We start from the raw sequence: 25,276 nt of genomic DNA, 5'->3' as shown, positions 1-25,276 counted from the left end.
CTAGGTATCAGATAACTACATGAGACATCTGTGATTCAAAAAGTGATGTTTAAACGGATATTAATAATGGATTACTGGGATACCAGGAACTTAATGTTAGTTAACATTGGTAATTGGTAATTGGAACTTAATGTTAGTTAACATTGGTAATTGGTTAGTTAGCATTGATCTGTATGGTTCATGTTTAAGTTTTCTTGTTCATCTTGGTGACGTGTAAATCTCCCTTCTCAAAACTAGTCTATTGTGACCCATCTAAGTTTAATCTGTACCTGATTTAATGTAATTATGCAATTTTGTGAATTTTGAGAAAAACCTTATTGTGTTGTTTGAACCTAGCCCTGCGTGGCTGGGAAACTGAACTGTTTCTATGTACCTTTAGCTATGTTGTACTGTTTCCTCTCAATTATCAAATCACGTCTTCTGGGAGCCCCTGCCAGGTCTTTCTGTATAGACTCTGGGATCCATATGTCACATCCATTGCCCTTGCTCCTGAGTGGACATCTGAGCCCATAAGAGACCTTACCCTCCAATTTCCAAAGGGCCTGAAAAAGACATCAGATGTGGACAGCTTTCCCAAGAGTCTGGACCAGGCCCACATGAAGAACAGCTCCCTCCCTACCTACCTGAGCCTCTTGCATACCCAGAACTGGTTAATTAGAGGTTTTTCCATACCTTTCTTGGTCTACAGTGAAGCCTTAGGCTTAGCTTTGACCAAAATGAGGAAATGATGATATTTAATATCATTTCTGAACGTTAATAAGGGCCAGAACTTGAATTAATCAGAAGAGCTTGGACCTAACAGTTTCTTTGTTCTCTGAAATAAACTTAGAGAATACCTATTCTTATGTCAACAAGGCCAGATGGGGCTGACTTAGCATACTTTATGAGACCCTTAACCCGAAACACTATCTTGAATAATGTGGCTTTTTCCATATCTTAATATTTTGTGGATATGTACTATGTTATGGCATGTTAATGGTAAAGAAAACACAGATCTCCTGGGTCACGATTTCACTTGACCCAAGACAGCCTGGATGCCACCTATCATGACGAATAAGGTAAGTCTAAAAGAGGCTATATTCTGGCTTGGAAAAGAGGTAGAAACTATACAAGAACAGCTGTCCTTACCTTGTAATTTTAATGTATCACAATATTGTACAACTCCTCTAAAATATAATTCAAGCCTATATACTTGGCCCCAGATCCGAGCACGCGCTCTTGCCCCCTTACAGGTGACCCCTGTTCAAACTCTGCTGTGCGGGACACAGCAAGGGGGGTTCAACTTGATGGTTTCTGATGTTCCTTCCAGTTCCAGAGCCTACGATCCTACAACTCAGGACACCTTTACTACCATAACGCTGGAATAGAGGCTGCAACCCTAAAATGAGAAAATATTGAAAGAAACAAATTATATAGGTAGACATTGAAAAGTAACGATTATAGGCCACATTCTATTTTGATACAAGCCAGATCTGAAGAGAACAATTGTTATAATAATATACATAATATTTAACCATTTCAAATGAATTACAGAGTAGAGGCAGCATGTAATAGTAGGTAAGAAAGTAGGCCTCAAAAGGGGCAGGCCCTGAGTTCAAGTCCAGCCTCTGAGCCATTCTGGCCCTGTGAATCTAGACAAGTCACTTCATCCCAGGCAGCTTCTGAAGATTAAACTGAAGAGAAGATGCTGACCTGCATGCGTAAAGTAAGTTTCCCAGGTCAGGAGTTCCCTTTAGGAACAGAATCCCAGGTCCAGTCCTTCTTCCTGTCCCTATCTTCCAGAGGTTAAGGTTCTATCTGGACTTTCATGACATATTGTTATGGGTCACATCCAGATCCCCATGTAGGACAGATTAGGTCAGGAGAGGTCTATGGCCAGTCACTCCTATCCGCAAAGTTTTAGCTTTTATAGAATTCCCGAACCTTGCCAAACAGGAGAGAAACAGAAAGTCCAAGTGAAAATGGAGCTTAGATAGTCCAATTCTCTTACTTGAAGGAGGAAACCAAAGATCTGAGAAGGGTAATGACTGATCAGTGTCATGCAGCTAGTAAGTAAAAGAACTAAAACTTAAATTTGGGCTGCCTGGCTCTTTCCACATCACCACCATGTTCTAAACCTTTTTTGTGTGTCCTGCACTCTTTTGGCAGTGTAAAAAAAAAGGCTACAGATGACCCCCTTCTCAGAATAATATTTTGAAATGCATAAAATACATAGGACTGCTAAGGGAAACAATTATATTGAACTACAGCTATTAAAGTATTTGTTTTTAAGTTCATGATCCCTGGGTTAAGAACTCCTATAGTTGACTTAGATTTGGAAGATCTATAGTCTTCTGATTACAATACTCAAGAAAGAAAGGGACTTTAGGAGCAGAGATTTTATTTACAGAAACAATAACAGCTTAGCTAAGGTGAGATTTTTTTTTTTTAATGAATCTTCATTTCTAGGTTGAGCAAAATCGTAACAAGCCACACATTCAACTGGACCTGTGTCGACTTGAGTAAGACGCTTTCTGATCCCTGGAATGGCAGTCTTTCTCGAAGCTTCGGGCCTTGTGTTTGTGCCTCTTCCTAGACCTGCTTTCAGAATACTCATCACGGTGGTGAGAGCGCTTTTCAGAGCTTCGGCTTCTGTCCCGATGCTTGCTCTTTTCCTTCCTTCTTCTATCCTTCCTGCTGGAGCTGCTTGAGGATTTCTTATGCCACAGCTTATCCTTCTTTGAATCCTTCCTTGAGGTCTCTGCTTTCCCATGCTGACCTCGTGGGAGCACAGGTGAGCCACTTAAGTACTTGTGGCCTTCTCGCCGCTCTGGACAGGAACCCTTCTCAAGACTTACAGTGGCAGACTTCTCAAACCCAACACTTTCCTCTTCCTTTCTGGTCTTGGGTCGGGATGCTATGGAGGATGATGCAGCCATTTCCTGCTTTTCCATACTCATTCTAACATCTTTGTCTTTTTTCTTCCTTTTTTTCTCTTTTTTGTCTGAAAGAATAATTATATCAATGATGAAGAGGCAGTTGTTCTATCTTCTCTCCATACATAGCAAACACAGATATCACAGCTCATGAACAAGAATATTCTGAAGTGTCCTGGCACCAACACCAAGTAGCAAATAAATAGCCTCATTAAACTAAATATCTTCAAGGAGCTCCAGGGGTAGGAAAATTAATATTTCTAATCTTATTTATGTTAAAATGATAGACAAACTAAATATATACAAAACATTAGTCTGATAAACCTCTAGAAAATAAAACTCAGGGAAAGGATGAATTACTTAACAAACTTACTTGGGAACACTGATGAGAAATGAATTCAGACCAAAATCTCACATCACACACCTCAGTGAATGATGAAGAATTGACAATAATGAACTATTTTTTAAACTACAAAAGAAAATGCAATGAGATGAATTTTCTCCTATTTGACAAATAGAAAGAATCATTAGAGACAAGATGGATGTTTAATCACGTTAAAATAAAAATTCTTACAACAACAACAAAAAAATTGGATAAAAAAAGATTGGGAAACTATGGTAAATACAACATATAAATCTTGATATCAAAAAATATATACATATACACACATACACACATACATATGTACAAATATACATGTGCATGTCTTTTGAAAAAATCACAGTAGTATCTATACTTGGTCCACAATGGTTAAAATAGGGAAGTTAATAGTCACTTGAAAAAAGTGTTACACATCTAAGCTATGAAATGGCACAACTACTTTGGAAAGCAATTTAGAATTATGCAAATAAAATGGCTAAGATGTCCCCACCCTTTGAACCAGACTCCATTACTGGAGTTTATGCTACAAGGGAGCTACTGATATGAGAAGAAAATACTCATATACTACAAAATATTTATAGTGGTACTCTTTGCGATAGTTAAGAACTGGAAACAAAATAGATGCCCATTGATTGGGGAATGGTTAAGGAAACCGTGACACGTGAATGCAATGGAATAGTACCATGCTATAAGAAATTATGCATGTGATGAACACAGAGAAGCATGGAAAGATTTACATGAAATGATGCAGACTGAAGTAAACAGATGCAAGAAAACAACACATACAGTACCTACAACAATGTGAATGGAAAGAATCACATCAGAAAATCAAAAGTTAATACAACAAAATTATAAAGATCAAGCAAGTATCAAAGAGGTGTGAGGAGACAGCTTCAATCCATTCCTTCATCAAGGTGGAAGCATCTACATGCTTTTTCAATGTACTGATCAGTTCTGATTTTTTTTCTTCAAAAAATTACTATTTGTTATATGGGATGGCTCTCTGGGAGGGGGAGGGAGAAATATTGAGAATAACTATGATGATGTAAGAAACATAAGACATCAGTAAAAACTTACATGAAAAAAAGTCCCACCTTACAAATAATCAAGAATATTCAAAATACTTAAAATTCCAAATATTCAAATTCCAATTTGGAAAAATAAAAGCAACGAAACACAATGCTGAAGAGATTATGGAGAGAAACATACAAACAGCTGTTGCTTTTTGTAAATTCACATTATGCAAATACAACTTTACATTAAGATTTTTGAAAGAAATTTGCATAACTTTCCAGTACTGTGCAGTGTTCTCTCTTTCCCTCTCTCTGCTCAGCACCCCATGCCATCAGACCTTTGCCCCACTCCAATCCACCTGTGTGTTCTACCTCAGTGTGTCTGTCTTCTCTCTGCCCCACACTCAGATACCATGTCCCTGTCCCTCAGGTACCTGTCCCATTACCCTCACATGTCACCTATCTTCTGTCTGTGTCAGGCTCCCACATGACTGGTCCTGATTCCCAAGTATTCATCCTCCTGCTCTTGCTTCTCTGTCCCCAGCCTTCATGTGTCCTTGAGCCATGTGCCAGTCCCCTCCCTCATGTGGTCCCCACAGCAGGCAAATTCACATAAAACAAGAACTGTCTGTACACTATTTTGCTGATGTAGTAGAATCAAAAACATTTTGGAGAACTCCTAGAAGTACACCGTGAAAACTAGAAAAACAACCATATCCTTTGTCACAACAATTCCATTGTTGCAAAGATACTCTGAAAGTACAATTAAAGACAAAAAAAAAAGGAGCTATGTGTTCCAAGATTTTCACAGCAACATATGTAATTACAAAAAACTAGAAGCAAACTAAGTGTCCCACAATAGGAGATGAATTAAATAAACCACAAGACATTATCATTGCAATAGAATGCACCAATACAACGAAGACTAATAAATGAGGATGCAAAATCTAGAAAGATCTTTATGAAAAAATACAAAGTGAAAAATGATGAGGCAGAAGTGCAGAGTAAACGATAACTCTAATTTTACATAAGGAAAAGTGGATGAGGATAAATGGACAAGAATTCTGAGAGAATGACTGAGAAGTCATAACATTTAATGCATTAAAACTGAAATGGAATTATTAAGTGGAGTTATACTGACATCGAATATTAAGTTGATAATACAATCAGCAAGTATATACTATGTGCCAGGCACCAAGTGAGGTCCTAGAGACAAAAGTACAAAGAATTAAACAGAACTCACAAAAGGGTGACATTTTAATGGGGAAAACAAAAGGAACATGTGGAATACATACAGTATAAATACAGTCAATAATTACAAATGAATCCAAAGTAACAGAGCACAAGGCAGCTTGAGAGGGAGGGTCCTAGCATCTGGGGAAATCAGCAAAGGCTTGTGCAGGAGATGGTGTCTAAAGCTGCATCTTAAAGTAAAAGTGAAGACAGAATGCATTCCCAGAATAGGCAAAGACAGACTGGAAGGCATGAGGACTAGAAAGAAGGCTGGCAGGCCTGGCTCAGAGAACGCAGGAGGGACAGTAACGGCCACTGAAGCTGAAAAGCCCAACTTTCAAAGTCAAACAGAGCAGTTTCTATTTGATTCTAAAGGCAAGAATCCACTGAAGTTGACTGAGTAGGACCACGGCCAGATCTGCACTTAAGGAAAATTCCTTTGGCAGCCATGTGTAGGATAGAAAGGAATGGTTGTGTGGCCCTGGACAAGTTACTTCACTCCTCAGTGCCTCAGGCAACTCTCTAAGGTTAGAAGTTGCAAACTGGCATTAGCAGAGGGAGTTTCCTCATTGAGGAATTCCCCAGGGACCAGACTCTTTATCTCCGTACAAAGATAACAACAACGTAGTTAGATAGTGCATTTAGATAGTGCTTTAAATGTCTTTAAATCCTCACAAACAATCCTGTGAAGTAGAAGCTGTTATTATGCCCATTTTACACAAATAAGGAAACTGAGACTAAGGCAAGTGAAGTGATCTGAGGTCCAAAAGCACTGGATTTGGAGTCAGAGGAGCTGAGTTTGAATACCAACTCTGCTATTTTCTGCCCATGGAGTCTCTACCACCTCCAAATGGAGAGTTCCCACAGACCAGGTAATGCCAGGTACTGCAGAAAATACCAAAGACTCAGTGACTCCTTCCCCCTGAAAACATTTGGTAACCCTGAAGTCATCAGGGCAGCATATGTGATCAAAATTAACTAGCAAAGCAACCAACAATCAAAGGGATATGTTTTCACATCACAAACTTCACCTTTTTTGTGCTTTTTCAAAGGTATCTCATCTTCACAGGATTCAGATGAACCACAAGGTGGGGTTTTAACCCCACAGCCCTTCTCCCGGAGTGTTCTGGTCACATCATCCAGATTCCTGGAATCCTTGGGGGGCCTATAATTAGCCACATGATCCACTCGGATAGTTCTTCCTCTTATCTAGAGCAAGAGTATTGGTATTATCAATTATCAGTTAACGCATGATACTCAAACAACTACCAAAAAGCCCTCTGACCACATCCACTGTTGGGGTCAACTGATAAGGCAATAAATGGTACCAGGGAAAATAACAAGGATTTAGACACACAAGTAATGAACTATACTTCAGCCTTTAACCTCAACCAGCAAGGAAGAGATCTTCCACTAAAACTAAGTGCAGAGACCAGGCCAGGTGACAGCTGGCTTTTAGGATTCAAACATTTAGTAAACACTGACCAAACATTTTGTAAACACAGACCAAACATTTAGTAAACACTGATGAAATACAGGAACTGCTCTGAAGAGTTATGCTTAGATAAAACAGACATCATTGCCATGCAGATTACAGTCTAGTAGAGAGATCACACACAAACACTAATACCTCTAAAATAGAACATTACGTAGTAAGTACATTAGGGAGGTACAAACTAAGTGCTGAGTGAGGTCTTGGGGAAATCAGCTGCCAGTCAGAAAGCAGAGGCATCGCCTGATCTAGGCTCTAAAGGATGGGTAGGAATTTAATCTAACCCAATCCAATCCCATGAGCACCTACTACATGCAGAATGCTCTACTTGGTGCTGGCAATCCAAGATTCAGCAGGCATTCCAAACACAGCAAACAGTTCAAAAGCCCAGAAGTGGGAAAGCATGGAGAGGAGGTACAAGAGACCAAGTAGCCCAATCTGGCTCAAGTGTGGTCTTCAAAGGAGACAGATGTGAGATAAGAAATGTTAGAATGTTAGAATGAAAACCAGAGGAAAACCTGACCCTCCCTTTTCCTATACTACCATCCTGCTCTGACTCTTGGGCCAGTCTTCCAAATGCTCAATTAACCTACTGCTTTAATGGACAACAAAAGGAAAAGAGGCTCCAGCCCTAACACAGACAACAGGTCCCTTGCACATCTGCCTGTATCCCTGTGGTCACTAGCACCCCCAGAGTTTGGCCTGATCTTTGAGGCTCCTGGCTTAATTTCCAAGTTTTTAAAACCTCTCCTATCACAATGCTCCCCCACACACACTTGTCCCCTACAGTTTCTGCCAATGTCACGACTTTCCTGTATTCAAAGATCTTGTTACAGCAAGAACCATGCCCATCATGATAACAAGGCAAGCCTTATTACAAGCCAGGGGTCCTTAACCTGGCTCCAAGGATCCCCAAGGATCCCCAAGGAGGCTAGAGAGATTTCAAGAGGTCTATGAACTTGAATAAGGGGGAAAATATCACATTTTTATTTCAGTGTAACTGGATTCCCTTGTAATTCTACATATTTTCTTTTATGCATTTATGTTCTGAGAAGGGATCCATGGGCTTCACTGGAGTGCCAGAGGGGTCCAGTACACAAAAGAGGTTAAGAACTCCTGCTAGAGGATAACTATGCATAAGGAGGGCCCAGAGGCCACTCATAAACACTCTTGTCTTCCTGCTGGCTGGGTTTTTCTCTGATGTGCTCTGTGCCCTTCTAGTAGAAAAGACTAGGAATCTAGAATGACCTAGAGCTGCAAGAAACTTTGGAAAAAGTTCATTTAATCCACTCCTACCACCCCCCATTCTGTAGAGGAAAGTGAGGCCCAGAATGAGTGGATGAGCAGCAATAGAGCAGAGAAAAATCAAGAACTGATAACTTCAAGAGTATTCTACTGGCTCATTTCCTACAAACATGCTCAGGTCTCCAATATCCTCAAAAAAATCCCAAAAAAACTATTTTCCTTATCCCTTCCTCCTCCTCAAAATACCATCCTTTTTACTACTATATTCCTACCAAAAAAAAAAAAACTAAACTTACTGCTTCTACTTTCTTACCATCCATTCCCAACTTAACTGCTTGTCATCTGGCTTCTGAGCTCACCATATTAATAATTCATTTCTATAGCACTTAAAGGTTTACAACATGTTTTCCATACATTATCTCAGTTGCTCCCAGGGAGATAGGACTCATGGGTCACTAATGACCTCTTAATTCTAAATGTGGTTGCTGTCACCATTTGTGACTTTTCTGTAGCATTCTGCACTCTTGCCCAAGCCCTCCTCTTGGGCACTCTACTCCCTTTGGCTTTCATGACACTCGTTCTTCTCCTGTCTCCACTGGTTCAGCACTCTGTCTCCCTCCTGGTGTGGGTGTCCCCCAAAGCTCTGTCCTAAGTAAGGCCTCTCTGGCTCTGACTCTCTGTCTCTCAGTGATCTCTTCCTCTCTGAAGAGTCCTATTACTGCCCCTGTCTCCATGACTTCCAAGTCTATATAAGCAGCCCCCATCTCTTCACTAAGCTCCATGCCCACTCACAGTGCTAAGCAAACGGCTCCACTGAGATTTCTACCAGAATCTCAAGCTTACCATATCCAAAATGAAATTCAATGCCAAGCCCACCACTAAACCTACTTCTTGGCTTCAACTGCCCTCTGTTCATTAACAGTATTATCCTCTTAGTCACCCAGGCTTAACCCTCAGAATCACCTTTGACTTGCCCTTCTCCCTCAACCCCAACCACCAAGCTGCCATTCAAACTCCAAAATTCCCAGCATCCAACACCTAGCCTTGCACATAGTAGGCTTATTGAAATGAATCAATCCAATCTTCTTTATTGCTCACACTCACTTTCACCACCCTATTATACAACCCCCCTCACCTCTTGTCTCAAGTACTATAACAGCCTCCTAACTGGGTGCCTGACCTCCAGCCTCTCCTTCTTCAATCCATCATTCTCATAGCTGTCAAAGTAAGCCAAGGCACAAACAGGTCTATGTTGTCCCACTGGCTCAGAGAAATTGCAGTATCTTCTAGAAGTGGATAGAGTATGGGACTAGGATTCAAAAAGAAAAGACATGGGTTTAAATATTACCTCTAACAGTTTCCAGCTGTGCAAGTGAGGTCAAGTCATTGGTAAAACTGGTATAAGAATATCTGCCAGGGTCTTCTTACAAGGCTCTAATGAGTTCAAGTCTATAAAGTGTTCTGCAAACTTTAAAACCTTATATAAATGTCGGCCATTATGATGAGCCAGCAGTTAAGGGTTTCTGTTATTGATGTGGCTCAAACCCACATTCCCAGCTTCTTTCATTCTCCCCAGTTCACAGCCTCCGCACCTCCAGCAAACTGGGCTTTGAATGTTTTGTAAACCCACCATACCACCATAGAACAAGCTGTCTGAGAACAATAACTACATTGCTTCTCATCTTTGTGCCCCCACACCTTGGCACAGATACTTGTGCATTACAGGTGCTTAATTAAATTTATTGTTGAACTGGTCATTTAAAAAATTTTTACTTTGAAGACTTTCAAAAATGAACCAGGCCCTGCACACAAAGAGCTGCCATTCTATAGGTGGAGACAACATGAATACACATAAGTAGATACGCAATAAATACGAAGTTATTTAGGCAGGAAGGACACAAGCACCCAAACGGGTGGGAGGGTGTTTCAAAGTAGGTGTTTGAGTTGAGTTTTATAGGAAACCAGGGATTTTAAGAAACAAAGATGAGGAAGAAGGCAAGAGAATGCCATGGGTGAGGAATGGCAAGAAGACTCAAGGGTAAATGAAGAGAAGTAACATCTAATATGACTGAAAAGGTAGGGTTAGGGAGCCATACGAGGAAGGGCTTTAAATGTCAAAGAGAGCATATATTTGACCCTAGAGGTAGGAGACAGCCACTGAGGTTTACTGAGGTAGGGAGTGACATAGTCACACCTATAGCTGTGACAGCCAAGGAGAGGACAGATAAAACAAGAAAGAGACACCAATTAGGAATCCAAGGTAATAGTAATCCAAGCAAAAGGTGACAAGAGCCCAAACTCAGGTGGGGACCATGAGAACAGAGAGGAAACAAATGCCAGGGGTGCTGCTGACATAGATCAGAAAACACTGAGCCATAAGTTGGATATATGGGGTGAAGAAGAGTGAGGAGTCGAGAATGACTCCCAGGTTGCAAAACTCGGATGAAGGGAAACATGATGTGCCCTCAACAAAAGGAAGTTCAGAACGGGTGGTTTGGCTCAATTTAAAGTCAAGAATACTTGGGTTCAAATCCCAGCTACACCACTTACTTCCTGTACAGGCTTGGGCTTGAGTCACTTCACCTCTCTGGGCCTCAGTTTCCTCATCTGAAAAGTGAGGGGTTTGTAGTAGATGATCTTCAAGACCCCTTCCAGCTCTAAATCTAGAATCCTATGAAGGAATATGCAAATTGCATGCAGATGCAAATTTTGCATATACCACAAAGAAGCCCGGAGAAAATCCAAAGACAAAGTTTCATAAGAATAGTCATAGCTCCCATGTCTCCAGCACTTTGAGGTTTAATAATGTAACAATATTATATAATATGTATATAACACATAATTAACAATATTATATGACAATAAAGCTGATATTTGTAGAGCACTCTAAGGTTTACAAATCTTAACTCATTTGATCCTCACAACATTTACCCTGGGAAGTAGGTGCTATTATGAGCCCCATTTTACAGATAAGGAAACTGTGGCAGTGGTTAAGTGACTTGCCCAAGTTTGTACAACTGGTAAGTGTCTGAGGCTGGGTTTGAACTGAATTCTCTGACTCCAGGCGCAGTGCTCTAATGACACTGTACTGTCAGCTGCCTCTTGTATACTATGGGTGCTTAATTTAAATGATTTTGTTGTTGAACTCCTAGTTTAAAACATGTTTACCATGAGGACTGATAAAATGATTTCCTCACAATGCCCTTGTAAGGCGGGGAACGCAACCATCGCTACCTGTATTTTCCATAGGAAAAAAACTGGGGTTCACCTCCAGGAAGTAATTTGCCTGAAGCCACAGAGCCAGTACATTTCTAAGAGGAGATGAGAATCAGGGCCTCCTGACTCCCAGGCCAGAGCCACTCCTCCTTCACCATGCTGTGTGTTTGCCAACCCCTTCTTTGCCCAACACACCAGACATATCAGGGAGGGAGCAAGTTGGAGTTGGAAGGGGATGATGGGGAGGAGACGGCTTGAGAAGAGAAAGTATGTGGAAGACAGCCAGGGAAGAAGCAATAAGTCCCTCAAGCCCTCTCAAGCCTCAGTTTTTTCATCTGTAAAATCAGGGGGTTGAACATATGCAGCACAGAGTGCTGGAGCTGGTCTCAGGACACACCTAAATTCACATTCTGGCTCTAACACTTACTGGCCATGTAACCTTGGGCAAGGCTACTTCCCACCTTCTGGGCCTATTTCCTCACCAATAAATGAGATGAAGATACCCATCTACCTACCCTGTTGTGCAGAAAGCATTCTGTAAACTTTGCAGAGCTAACAAAATGGAGGTGGCATTATTATTAGCTAAGCTCTAAGGTCTCCTCACACTCTGAATTTGTATGCCTCTACATCCAAGGGCCAGAAAGGTGGCAGGACTCAGGGCCTGCAGAGGCTGGCTTCAGCCTATCTTCTCCCACTCCCCTCAGCACAGCATCTCCTCAACATCATGCTCTAGTTAAGGCATTGACTGGTAAGGGCTGTGTTCAATAAGCAAGTATCTTTAGAACCTATGGGAAGAAGCAAAATGAAGCCAAACCACTCACCTTGATCCCATTAAAATTGTCAACGGCCAAAATTGTGCTTCTCTGATCCTCATAGCAAAGAAAACAGAATCCTTTAGATTTTCCAGTCTTCTTATCTCGTACGAGATTGATGTTAACAATTTCACCATATCTATTGATTTTAAAAAGATTAAAAAATGGGTTAGCTTCAGAGGTTAGGCCACTAGGAAAAGCATTTGTCCACACAGAGTAACACAAGATGAATGTCTCTCTGAGATCTGTGTCAATCAATAAATATTTATTAAGTAACTACTAGGTGCCAGGCATTGTGCTACCAAAAGAGGCAAAAAACAGTCTCTGCTCTTAAACAGCTTGCCTTGTGTTTTGTCCTTTGTTGTCAAAGAAGACCATGATATCAGAGAAATGATGACATGACTTGCACTTGACTTTGTTTTGTGTGAGGGAGCGCTGTGCAAGGTCACCAGCCTCACTTTCTCCCCCTGAGCCATGTGGATTCAGTGACCAGATATTCATCAGGATGAGTGGAGATGGCCCAGGATGCAATAGGAGACCTTGGCCTCTTTAGCCTCAGGTCTATTCAGGTATTCACTTAGGGTGAGGTAAGGTGTGTAAGACTGAAGGCAAAAGGAAAAGGGAATTGCTGAGGATGAGATGGCTAGATGGTACCATGGAAACAACAGACAAAAACAAATACGTACAAAGCAAGTTCGATACAGGATAAATGGGAAATAATTAACAGGGGAAAGGCCCCAGAATTAAGAGAGGTTCGGAAAGGCTTCTGTAAATGATTGCACTTTGGTTGGGACTTAAACAAAGCCAGAGAAGTCAGGAGGCAGAGTTGGGCAAGGGGCACATTTCAGGTATGGGGGACAGACAGAGAAAATGCCCAGAGTCAAGAAATAGTGTCTTGTTTGTTGGCCAGCTAAGAAGCTAGAGTCACTGGACTGAAGAATGCATGTTGGGGAGTAAGGTGGAAGAAGACTGGAAAGGTAGGAGGAGGCTAAGTTATGAAGGGCTTTGTATGCCAGACCGAGCATTTTATTTGTTCCTGGAGGTAACAAGGAATTACTGGAGTTTACTGAATGGGAGAGAGGGGGGTAATCACATGATCTGACCTGTGCTTTAGGAAAATCACTTTAGTGACCGAATGGAAGATGGATTGAAGTGGAGAGAGACTCGAGGCAGACGAACCCCCTAGTAGTATTGCAATCGTCCAAGCATAAGGTCATGAGAGCTTGAACTAGAGTGGTGGCAGCGTCAGAGGAGAGAAGGGGGCACATCTGAGAGATGTTGACAGGCCTTGGAAACAGCTTGAATATGGGGGGAAGGGGTAAGAGTAGTAAGGAGTTGAAAATGATTACTAAGTTGTGAGCTGAGGGGGCTGGGAGAATGACGATGTTCTCAACAGGAAGAGAGGAGGGGTTGGGGGAAAGATAATAAATTCTGTTTCAGACATAATGAGTTTAAGATGTCTACTGGACATGTCAGTGAAGGGACCAAACCCACCAAGGAAATCATGGATCCTGGAAACATTTAAGTAAGAAGAAATAAATGCATGTTGATCACCATGGCAATAATGATAACTAAAGCAATCACGGACTAGCCAATCTTGAGTTAGAAGGGACTCTTCGAGGCCATCTAGTAGCCCAGCTCACTTATTTTCCAGATGAAGAAAGCCAGGTAGGTCCCAGAGGCTTTGAGCAACATGCTCCAGATCATGGAGGCAGCAAGCAGAACAGATGAGATTTGACCCCACCATCTCACTCTAGCACTCCTTGAATGGCTACCCTAGTCATCCTCTGGTGCCATCCCCTGGCTCTTTTATTGGCAGAGGATGGGAGGGGGAAGGGGAGCAGATGTGTGATTTCCTCAATGTTGCTATTTCCTAGTGAGGGAACTTTCTCCACACCTTCTCTGTAATTTACCAATTTATTTAGCAAATGCCCAGAAGACTGAGCCTAAAGCACATAGGGTAATGTGACACAGGTCTGTGTCAGAGGCAGGACTAGAACCTACAGCTTCCTGACTACAAGGCTAGCCCTCTAGCTACAGTTCTGTAACTGGGCCTTTTTAAGAATTGGATCACTAGAAAGGCCTGGAGGAAAAAAAAAACTTTAATACTATAGAACTCCTTTGTCATGGTGGTCCCAAGTAAAGAAATATCACCCTCTTTAAAGGTCAATATTGTATTTATTCATGTATGTAAAAACTCATATAGACAGATGCAAAAATACACACAGAGTAATACCTCATTTCTCCACCATCCTAAGGAAGTGAAGTACTTCACGTAAGTGAATTTCCTAGAAAACCGAAGCTTATCTCTTTTTAAGCAATCAATCTGTGCGTGCATTGGACAGAAACTTTCACCACATACACAATCTTGTGATTACCACTCAACAGTATGGATGGGAGAGATGCTCCCAAGAGGCTGAAGTGGGAAGTCCTTCCTGCACTGTGAATTCCTAAAGCTCAGAGACTAAGAAAAACACCTGGGGGCGGAGCCAAGATGGCGGAGTAGAAAGACGCACATACACATAGCTCCGAACCCACAACCCACAGAACGGCTAGAGGGGACCAACCCACGGTGAATTCTGCACCCAGACGCCACGGAATATTGGAGCGAGGGAGATTTCTGTTCCGGAGAGACCTGCAAACCTCTCGCGGGGGGTCCTTCGCCTGCGGACTGGGCGCCGGGACTGGAAGCTGAGTGCAGCCCTGCAGTGGCCACGACACCGTGAGGAAAAGATCCGAGCGGGCTACGGGGACGAGATATCCTGCGGCCACAAGGGTCCCTCCACCCACACAGGGACCTGCAAACCTCTCGCAAAAGGTCCATCACGCTGCAGACGCGGAGCCCAGCCTGGACCTGCGGCGGCAGCGGCTCCAAGAGGTACAGATCCAAGCAGGCTTTAGGGACGGGATTTCCAGTGGCAGCACAGGCCCCCCCCACACAGGTGACAAGGGTGGGTGAGAGAGTCTCTTTGGCGGGTCGAGAGGAGAGTGGGGTGCCCCCATGGCTCGGCCCCCCCCCCCCAGATAGAAGCTGAGAGGCGGCTGCAGACAGGGGCTCCCCAAGCGGGCAGGAGCCTGGATCCATTGTGGAAGGTCTGTGCATAAACCCCCTGAGGGAACTGGGCCTGAGAGGCAGCCCTGCCCCGACCTGACCATCTGAACTTAATTCTCACACTGAATAGCAGCCCTGCCCCCGCCAAAAGCCCTAAGGCAGGAAGCAGCATTTGAATCTCAGTCCCCAAACGCTGGCTGGGAAGACCAGGAGGCGAGGTGGGTGTGAGGAGAATATTCAGAGGTCAAGCCACTGGCTGGGGAGAATGCCCAGAAAAGGGAAAAGAAATAAAACTATTGAAGGGTACTTTCTCGGAGAAAAGACACCTCCTCCCTTCCTTTCTGATGAGGAAGAACAATGCTTACCATCAGGCAAAGACACAGAAATCAAGGATTCTGTGTCCCAGCCCACCCAATGGGCTCAGGCCATGGAAGAACTCAAAAAGAATTTTGAAAGTCAAGTTGGAGAGGTGGAGGAAAAACTGGGAAGAGAAATGAGAGGGATGAAAGAGAAGCATAAAAAGCAGATCAGCTCCCTGCTAAAGGAGAACCAAAAAAATGTTGAAGAAATTAACACCTTGAAAACTAGCCTAACTCAACTGGCAAAAGAGGTTCAAAAGGCCAATGAGGAGAAGAATGCTTTCAAAAGCAGAATTAGCCAAATGGAAAAGGAGATTCAAAAGCTCACTGAAGAAAATAGATCTTTCAAAACTGGAATGGTACAGATGGACGCTAAGGACTTTATGAGAAAGACAGATATCACAGAACATAGCGTGAAGATTCGAAAAATGGAAGATAATGTGAAATATCTTATTGGAAAAGCAACTGACCTGGAAAATAGAATCAGGAGAGACAATGTAAAAATTCTGGGACTACCTGAAAACCATGATCAAGAGAAGAGCCTAGACATCATCTTCCATGAAATTATCAAGGAAAACTGCCCTGAGATTCTAGAACCAGAGGGCAAAATAAATATTCAAGGAATCCACAGAACACCGCATGAAAGAGATCCAAAAAGAGAAACTCCTAGGAACATTGTGGCCAAATTCCAGAACTCCCAGGTGAAAGAGAAAATATTGCAAGCAGCTAGAAAGAAACAATTCAAGTATTGTGGAAATACAATCAGGATAACACAAGATCTAGCTCCCTCTACATTAAGGGATCGAAGGGAATGGAATAGGATATTCCAGAAGTCAAAGGAACTAGGACTAAAACCAAGAATCACCTACCCAGCAAAACTGAGTATAATACTTCAGGAGAAAAAAATGGTCTTTCAATGAAATAGAAGACTTTCAAATTTTCTTGATGAAAAGACCAGAGCTGAAAAGAAAATTTGACTTTCTAACACAGGAATGAAGAGAACCATGAAAAGGTGAACAGCAAAGAGAAGTCATAAGGGACTTACTAAAGTTGAACTGTTTGCATTCCTACATGGAAAGACAATATTTGTAACTCTTGAAACATTTCAATATCTGGGTACTGGGTGGGATTACACACACACACATGCACACACGCACACACACATAGAGACAGAGTGCACAGAGTGAATTGAAGAGGATGGGATCATATCTTAAAAAAAAAATGAAATCAAGCAGTGAGAGAGAAATATTGGGAGGAGAAAGGGAGAAGTTGAATGGGGCAAATTATCTCTCATAAAAGAGGCAAGCAAAAGACTTATTAGTGGAGGGATAAAGAGGGGAGGCAAGAGAAAAACATGAGGTCTACTCTCATCACATTCCACTAAAGGAAAGAATAAAATGCACACTCATTTTGATAGGAAAACCTATCTCATAATACAGGAGAGTTGGGGACAGGGGCACAAGCAGGGTGGGGGGGAGGATGGAGGGGAGGGCATGGGGAGGAGAATGCAATCCGAGGTCGACACTCATGGGGAGGGAAAGGATCATAAGAGAATAGAAGTAATGGGGGTCAGGATAGGATGGAGGGAAATATAATTAGTCCTATACAACACAACTAGTATGGAAATCTTTTGCAAAACTACACAGATTTGGCCTATATTGAATTGCTTGCCTTCCAAAGGGAAGGGGTGGGGAGGGAGGGAGCTAAAGAAGTTGGAACTCAAAGTGTTAGGATCAAATGTAATGTTCTTACCACTGGGAAATAAGAAATACAGGTTAAGGGGTCAGGAAAGCTATCTGGCCCTACAGGACAAAAGAGAAGACGGAGACAAGGGCAGAGAGGGAGGATAGAAGAGAGAGCAGATTGGTCACAGGGGCAATTAGAATGCTTGGGTTTGGGGGGGGAGGGGATAAAAGGGGAGAAAATTTGTAACCCAAAATGTTGTGAAAATAAATGTTAAAAGTTAAATTAAAAAAAAAAAACACTTGCCCATGGGGCTTCTCAAATTACTGCTGCTGCAGTGATTGGAATTTCACTAACTCTTGAGAGTTTACCAAGTGCTTTCCTCATAGTCCCAGGGTGAAGGAGGCAGTTTGAGAGTATCCCCATTTTACAGATAAGAGCCAGAGAAGTGAAGGTACTTGCCCAAGGTTACCACTATGAAAAGCCCAGACTCAAACCTAGGGCTCTTGGCCCAGGATGCTGGCTAACTCACTTGATCATTCTCCCCAATGAGGGCCTGTGGTCCACGGAGGAAGAGAACGGGCTTGCTCATTAGCAATGCCAACACCCAGAGCACTGGCTCTAGGGTCAGAAAACCTGTGTTCAAATGCCACATCTGATGCTTACTGCCTGTGTGATCTTGCAGAGGTCCCTTACATGCCCTGGACATCAGCTTCATCAACTACAAAATGAGGATACTGGAAGGGATGGTGTCTGAGGACCTTTCAAGTTCCAGCTCTCATCCCTACCCAGGAAATAGTCCAACATTCAAATAAATGGATCTTGTTCATACCAACTCAGACAGAAGGTAAGCTATTCTAAGATGAATACAATAAGGCATATAACCTTTGGCAGACATGGCCAATGTGCTCATTTACTTTGCTTAGCAGTACTGTGTTTCAAGGGTGGGTTATACTAGGGGTGAATGGGTAAGTGACAGCAATGGAAAAGAATGTCAATAAAATATCTAATAATTAACGGATATAGTAAAACCTGAAGCAACGGGAGCAGTCTGAATCACAGTATATTTCTGTATATTTCAGCTGCCAAAGTGATTCTCCTAAAGTACAAATCCAACCATATCACTCCCCTAACTCAAGAAATTCCAGTGGCTCCAGGATCAAATACAAAATGCTTGGTTTGGCATTCAAAGCTCCTCAGAACCTAGCCCCTTCCTACCTTTCCAATCTCTTTACACCTCGCTCCCCAGGTACTCCTTGATCTCATTACACTAGCTTCCTGGATATTCCATGTCCAAGATGCTCCATCTCTCTGCTCCAAACATTCTTTCTGGCTCTCCCCCAGGCCTGGAATGCTCTCCCTTGCCCAGTGACTTCCCTGGCTTCCTTTAAGTCCCAACTAAAATGTCATTTTTTACAAGAAGCATTTCCCAATTCCTCTTAATTCTAGTGTCTTCCCTCTGTTAATCATTTCCTGTTTACCCTGTTTGTACATATTTGTACATTGTCTCTCCCTTTACTGTGTAAGCTGTTAAAAGTCAAAACTGTATTTTGCCTCTTTTCACATCCCTAGCACTTAGCACAGTGCCTGGCATCTTGTAGGCACTTAATAAACATTTATTGATTTATGAATATTATGAAGTGAGCTGTCTTTACTTCCAAGGAAGACCCCCTCTGATACTTCACTGTGCTAAATGGGTTTCTTGAAGGCTATCCTGGCAGAACACAGTTTCTAGAAAGACTTTGAGAAGGGCCCAAGGGCAGATGATGTATCTGCTGTCTATTTGAAGTCATTCTGAGTATACAAGTCCTCATCAACCTGACTGCTGGGGGAAGAGGGGAGCTGAGTGAGAGTAATTCAAAGACAGGCCACTGTAAACCAGGGACAACAATGACACATGGAGCACCCTTGAGACTCTGTAAACCTCCAAGAGCTAGTGAATTATATCAGTAAGGAGAAGGGGAACTGTAGCAAGTATGAAGAGTGAACATACAAACTAAAAAATTCCAAAGCCCTAAAGGTCTAAGTCATGACTTTGCATGCACCTGTGATGCATTCATCAAGCAGGGACCAGACAAGGACCCTTCCAGCTCGGACTCTAATTCAAACTCAAGCTAACAGAGTATGGCTAAGTCTTTGTGGAACAGACTGGCAGAGAGAACATGGAGCTGACTTGAGGCTCAGGATGCCATGAGTTCACCATACACATATGGCTGTGACCTCACATATATCCAAGTCATTTGGCCACCCAGTGCCCCAGGCAACTCTTGAAGACTAAATTGCCTACACACACACAAACTACTAGCAGCAAGACTGTATTAACCAACCCAAGGACCCAACACACAGGCTTGCAACAAAACCTAACCCCACATCCTAGTCCCCTCTCCCTTCTTCCAATGCCATGGAGATTCAGGATCCAGGTAGCAGACAATGTGAAGGAGGCAGCATTCTATAAATGCAAAAGATCACTACAGGAAAGTAGTGGCAGGATAGGATGTGTCTGGAATTGAAATAGAGCTCAACCCCAGGGCATCCCCCACAACCCATTCCTCCCAGAGCTCTGGAGATCCAAAATACAGAAATCAATTGGAATGTAACTTACTGAGAAAACACACAGATGATATCGCCTTCAGTCAATTCATATGGGAGGCCTCCTAGGAAAAAAGATAACAGGGATCATTAGTCACCACTCAGCACTCCAGTAAGATGAATGTATATTCACTGTTATGAATATGCCTATCCTGGATTCATTGTACATATACCTATAGATTTTTAAGTCATGTCTAGAGTATATTAACTGTTCATTCTAATTTATATAGCACTTTCCAGATCACAAAGTATTTTCTCCACAACAACCCTCAGCAGTCAGCAAAACAAATCCTATGATGCTGATATTATGAATGAGGAAATTGAGAGACAGAAGGTAAAACTGACTTGCTTAGTGTCACAGAGTTATTAAGTGACAGATCTGGGATTTGAATTCAAGTCTTCTAATTTCAAACTCAGTGTTCTTTTCATTATACTATATATAAATATCCAAAGGATCTATGATTTTGTTAGCATAGGGAATTTCCAGTACAGGAGCTTCTTCCAACAATGCAGATCATAGCAACAAATGACTTGGTAGCTAAGTCCTAGAAAGTTGACTGAGATACATGGAAGTGATGTGATCTGCTCAGGATCAAACAGCTACTAAATACCAAATGTAGGACTAGATCTTTTTGACTCCAAACCCAGCACTATGTACTATACCACATTGCCTCTCTACTCTATTATTTGTAATTATTTTATTTTTGTTCATGGCACCAGCCCCTATAGAAAAACTTCACACACACACACACACACACACACACACACACACACACACATCTGACAAGTCCTTAGGGAACTCTTAGGCAACATTATGAAAGCTTCTTAAAAAATGAATTTTTTGCTTCTGAATACACAAATTAAACTGATAACTGACAGAAGGTATAAAAGGTAAAAGAACAGTTATGTATGGTAGGTTTGGAGTCAGAAGACTGAAGTCAGTCTATAAGCACTTATTAAATGCCTACTATGTGTAAGCATGAGGCATATAAAGAAAGGCCAAAGATGGTCCCTGCTCTCAAGGAGTTCACTATCTAATGGGAAGACAACAAGCAAATAACCATATACAAACAAGTGGCATACTGGTAAAACTGCAGAAGCATTCATGGCGATTGGGAAAGACTTCTTATAGAAGGTGAAATTTTAGCTGCAAGTTGAAAGAGGCCAGAGAAGCTAGGAAGTGGAGATGAGGAAGGCAAGAATTCCAGCTACAGGGGATAGTCAGTGGAAATGTTGGGAGATGGAGTGTCTTGTGTGAAGAAAAGCAAGGTCAGCGTCACTAGATTGTCATTGCTGTATGACCACGAGAATGATGTCTGAATTGGATTTAAGTAAGGCAAGGCTGTGCAAAATCACCAAATCTCACTCTCTCCTCCCAAGCCATCAGGGGCCAGTGGCAAGATACAGATCAGAATGAATGGAGATGGCCCTGACTGCGGTGAGAGGCCTTGGCCTTTTTAAGCTATGGTCTTTCTCAGGTCTCAGCTTATCTGAGGCAATGTCCATTCAGTAATTAAGGTTAGGTAAGAAATGAGGCCCAAAATGACCTCTTTTACCTAGTGAAAAAAAAATCCATCTGGGAGATGGAGACCCTCAGGGTTCTGGCCAAAACAGAAAACAACAGCTATTTATAGTCACTGGAGCCATCAGAAACTAAACAATAACCAAGTGAGGCTTGGGCTGGGACCTACTGTGGGCCAATCGGTGAGAGCCAGAGTGATTTGGGTTTAAGGCATGGTCAAGTGACTCTATTTGAATTCCAATAGGCCTTTTCAAAGCCTAGGTTTCCAACGCTGTATTTCAAGAAATCGTAAATGAAACTACATGGGGGCAAAAGAGTTAATTGTCCCATTTTTTTTTAATGATAGAATAGATACGTGGAAAAGAGAAAAGAAAGAAATCTAACCTGCAAATCCTAAGATATCTTGCAAGGTTTGGTGATCAAAATGTATATTCCTTTGGGCAGAGCACCCAAAGGTAAAGGGTATGATTCCCTATGTGGACACAAGGAAAGGGAAGAAAAGAGGGAGAGGAAGAAAGAAAAGTCATTAGATTGCACAGAATATCGGGGTGAGTAAAGTATAAGACTGGAAATGTAAGAGGGGGGCCAAGTTAGAAAAGGTTTTGAAAGTCAGACAGTGGAAGTTATATTGGACCCTGGAAGTAAAAAGGAGCCACTGGATTTTGAATCTCAGACCCCAAACACTGGCTGGGAGGATCAGGAGGTGAGGTGGGTGTGAGGGAAATATTCAGAGGTCAAGTCACTGGCTGGGAAAATGCCCAGAAAAGGGAAAAGAAATAAGACTATAGAAGGTTACTTTCTTGGTGAACAGGCATTTCCTCCCTTCCTTTCTGATGAGGAAGAACAATGCTTACCATCAGGCAAAGACACAAAAATCAAGGCTTCTGTGTCCCAGCCCACTCAATGGGCTCAGGCCATGGAAGAGCTTAAAAAGAATTTTGAAAATCAAGTTAGGGAGGTGGAGGAAAAGCTGGGAAGAGAAATGAGAGACATGAAGTCAAAGCATGAACAGCAAATCAGCTCCCTGCTAAAGGAGACCCAAAAAAATGTTGAAGAAAATAACACTTTGAAAACTAGCCTAACTCAATTGGCAAAAGAGGTTCAAAAAGCCAATGAGGAGAAGAATGCTTTCAAAAGCAGAATTAGCCAAATGGAAAAGGAGATTCAAAAGCTCACTGAAGAAAATAGTTCTTTCAAAATTAGAATGGCACAGATGGAGGCTAAGGACTTTGCGAGAAAGCAAGAAATCACAGAACAAAGCCAGAGGAATGGAAAAATGGAAGATAATGTGAAATATCTCATTGGAAAAACAACTGACCTTGAAAATAGATCCAGGAGAGACAATTTAAAAATTATGGGACTACCTGAAAGCCATGATCAAAAGAAGAGCCTAGACATCATCTTTCATGAAATTATCAATGAAAACTGCCCTGAGATTCTAGAACCAGAGGGCAAAATAAATATTCAAGGAATCCACAGAACACCGCATGAAAGAGATCCAAAAAGAGAAACTCCTAGGAACATTGTGGCCAAATTCCAGAACTCCCAGGTGAAAGAGAAAATATTGCAAGCAGCTAGTATTGTGGAAATACAATCAGGATAACACAAGATCTAGCAGCTTCTACATTAAGGGATCGAAGGGCATGGAATAGGATATTCCAGAAGTCAAAGGAACTAGGACTAAAACCAAGAATCACCTACCCAGCAAAACTGAGTATAATACTTCAGGGGAAAAATTGGTCTTTCAATGAAATAGAGGATTTTCAAGCATTCTTGATGAAAAGACCAGAGCTGAAAAGAAAATTTGACTTCCAAACACAAGAATGAAGAGAACCATGAAAAGGTGAACAGCAAAGAGAAGTCATAAGGGACTTACTAAAGTTGAACTGTTTGCATTCCTACATGGAAAGACAATATTTGTAACTCTTGAAACATTTCAATATCTGGGTACTGGGTGGGATTACACACACACACATGCACATACGCACACACACATAGAGACAGAGTGCACAGAGTGAATTGAAGAGGATGGGATCATATCTTAAAAAAAAATGAAATCAAGCAGTGAGAGAGAAAGATATTGGGAGGAGAAAGGGAGAATTGAATGGGGCAAATTATCTCTCATAAAAGAGGCAAGCAAAAGACTCATTAGTGGAGGGATAAAGAGGGGAGGTGAGAGAAAAACATGAAGTCTACTCTCATCACATTCCACTAAAGGAAAGAATAAAATGCCTACTCATTTTGGTATGAAAACCTATCTTACAATACAGGAAAGTGGAGGATAAGGGGATAAGCAGAGTGGGGGGGGATGATAGAAGGGAGGGCATGGGGAGGAGAGTGCAATTTGAGGTCAACACTCATGGGGAGGGATAGGATCAAAAGAGAATAGAAGTAAAGGGGGACAGGATAGGATGGAGGGAAATATAGTTAGTCCTATACAACACAACTATTATGGAAGTCATTTGCAAAACTACACAGATTTAGCCTATATTGAATTGCTTGCCTTCCAAAGGGAAGGGGTGGAGAGGGAGGGAGCTAAAGAAGTTGGAACTCAAAGTGTTAGGATCAACTGTAATGTTCTTACCACTAGGAAATAAGAAATACAGGTAAAGGGGTATAGAAAGCTATCTGGCCCTACAGGACAAAAGAGAAGACAGAGACAAGGGCAGAGAGGGAGGATAGAAGAGAGAGCAGATTGGTCATACGTTTGGGGGGGGAGGGGAGAAAAGGGGAGAAAATTTGTAACCCAAAATTTTGTGAAAATGAATGTTAAAAGCTAAATAAAAAAAAAATGAAAAAAAAAAAAAAGGAGCCACTGAAACTTGGGTACGGGGGTGATATGGTTAGACTTTCACCATATTTAACTTAAAACATAAATCTTAGAAAGCTACCTGAGGCGCAGGGAGGTGGAGATAAAGTCCCCAAGGTTAATAGAGCTTGTGGTCGGAGTCATAGTAGAACTTGCGCTTTACCCTACCTACTATACCTTCCTTTTCCGTAAAAGAAAATGCTGAGCTTGACATTACTTGTAGAAGATAACGCATCTATCTAGAGTGGGGCGTACTGAGGTCCCAATGGCACGAGGGCCAGTCAAGGCTACTGCCCTGAGAGGGGGTTGGAAGAGTACATTGCCTGGCACATAGTAGGCTCTTATTAAACATTTATTTAAACATTAACTCAATAAATGTTTAATAAAATTGGAGGGTGGCCCTACAGATAGGCGTCTACCCGAGGATGGGGGGTGGGGGGGGTGGAGGAAGCGGGGGAGGAGGCTCAGAGCTTGGGTAGGAGGGAAGGAGAAGGGAACGCAGAGGCCTCACCCAGAAAGATCCAAGCGCTGTCCTTGTACTCGGCGTGCCAGGATACCTTCTCGGCCACCCCGAGCTCCACCTCGCGCTCGTTGAGCTCAGTGATTAGCTTCACCTTCGTCAGGGCACTACGGAGGCGAGAAGAGGAGGGCGGAGATGAGGGGAAGGCCGGAACGGCGCGCTGCCCAACGCCAGCACCAAGACCTTAGCCCTTCTCCACCCCGCCACACACGCCCTGGTTCGCTCTCCCGGCACGGGGTAGTTAACCAGCCCCAACCCCGCCCGCCTCCCCCCCTCCGTCTCCCTTAGGGACACTAATCCCATAAAACTATAGGTTTCGTACTTCATCTTTGAGATACTATCCAAACGTCGTCTTTCCGGGTTGCCTAGGGCACGGCGCCTGCGCAAACAAGGAAGCCAAGTCTACGCATGCGCCATGGAAGGTTAAGCAATGA

The 25,276-nt window shown here is 42.4% G+C and overlaps 1 protein-coding gene across 2 annotated transcripts; it reads right to left on the bottom strand.

Annotated features, from left to right (window-relative positions):
• Positions 1 to 1,119: 1,119 nt before the first annotated feature.
• On the bottom strand, positions 1,120 to 25,276 carry RBMX2 (RNA binding motif protein X-linked 2). 2 transcript variants are annotated; one of them, XM_072626236.1, is made up of 7 exons: positions 25,165 to 25,264; positions 24,834 to 24,949; positions 20,005 to 20,056; positions 12,318 to 12,447; positions 9,461 to 9,589; positions 6,575 to 6,752; positions 1,120 to 2,983 (listed from the first exon to the last, which is right to left on the bottom strand). In XM_072626236.1, exons 1-7 carry the CDS (start codon positions 25,167 to 25,169, stop codon positions 2,478 to 2,480), a joined length of 1,116 nt encoding a protein of 371 aa, XP_072482337.1. In that variant the 5' UTR covers positions 25,170 to 25,264; the 3' UTR covers positions 1,120 to 2,477. The 2 variants fall into 2 exon arrangements, with proteins under 2 accessions (XP_072482337.1, XP_072482338.1); XM_072626237.1 differs by lacking the exon at positions 9,461 to 9,589 and having other exon boundaries at positions 25,165 to 25,276.

The sequence above is a fragment of the Notamacropus eugenii genome, chromosome X, assembly GCF_028372415.1.
Source record: "Notamacropus eugenii isolate mMacEug1 chromosome X, mMacEug1.pri_v2, whole genome shotgun sequence".
NCBI classification, from domain to species: Eukaryota; Metazoa; Chordata; class Mammalia; order Diprotodontia; family Macropodidae; genus Notamacropus; species Notamacropus eugenii.
This window is presented reverse-complemented; position numbering and strand designations above follow the sequence as displayed.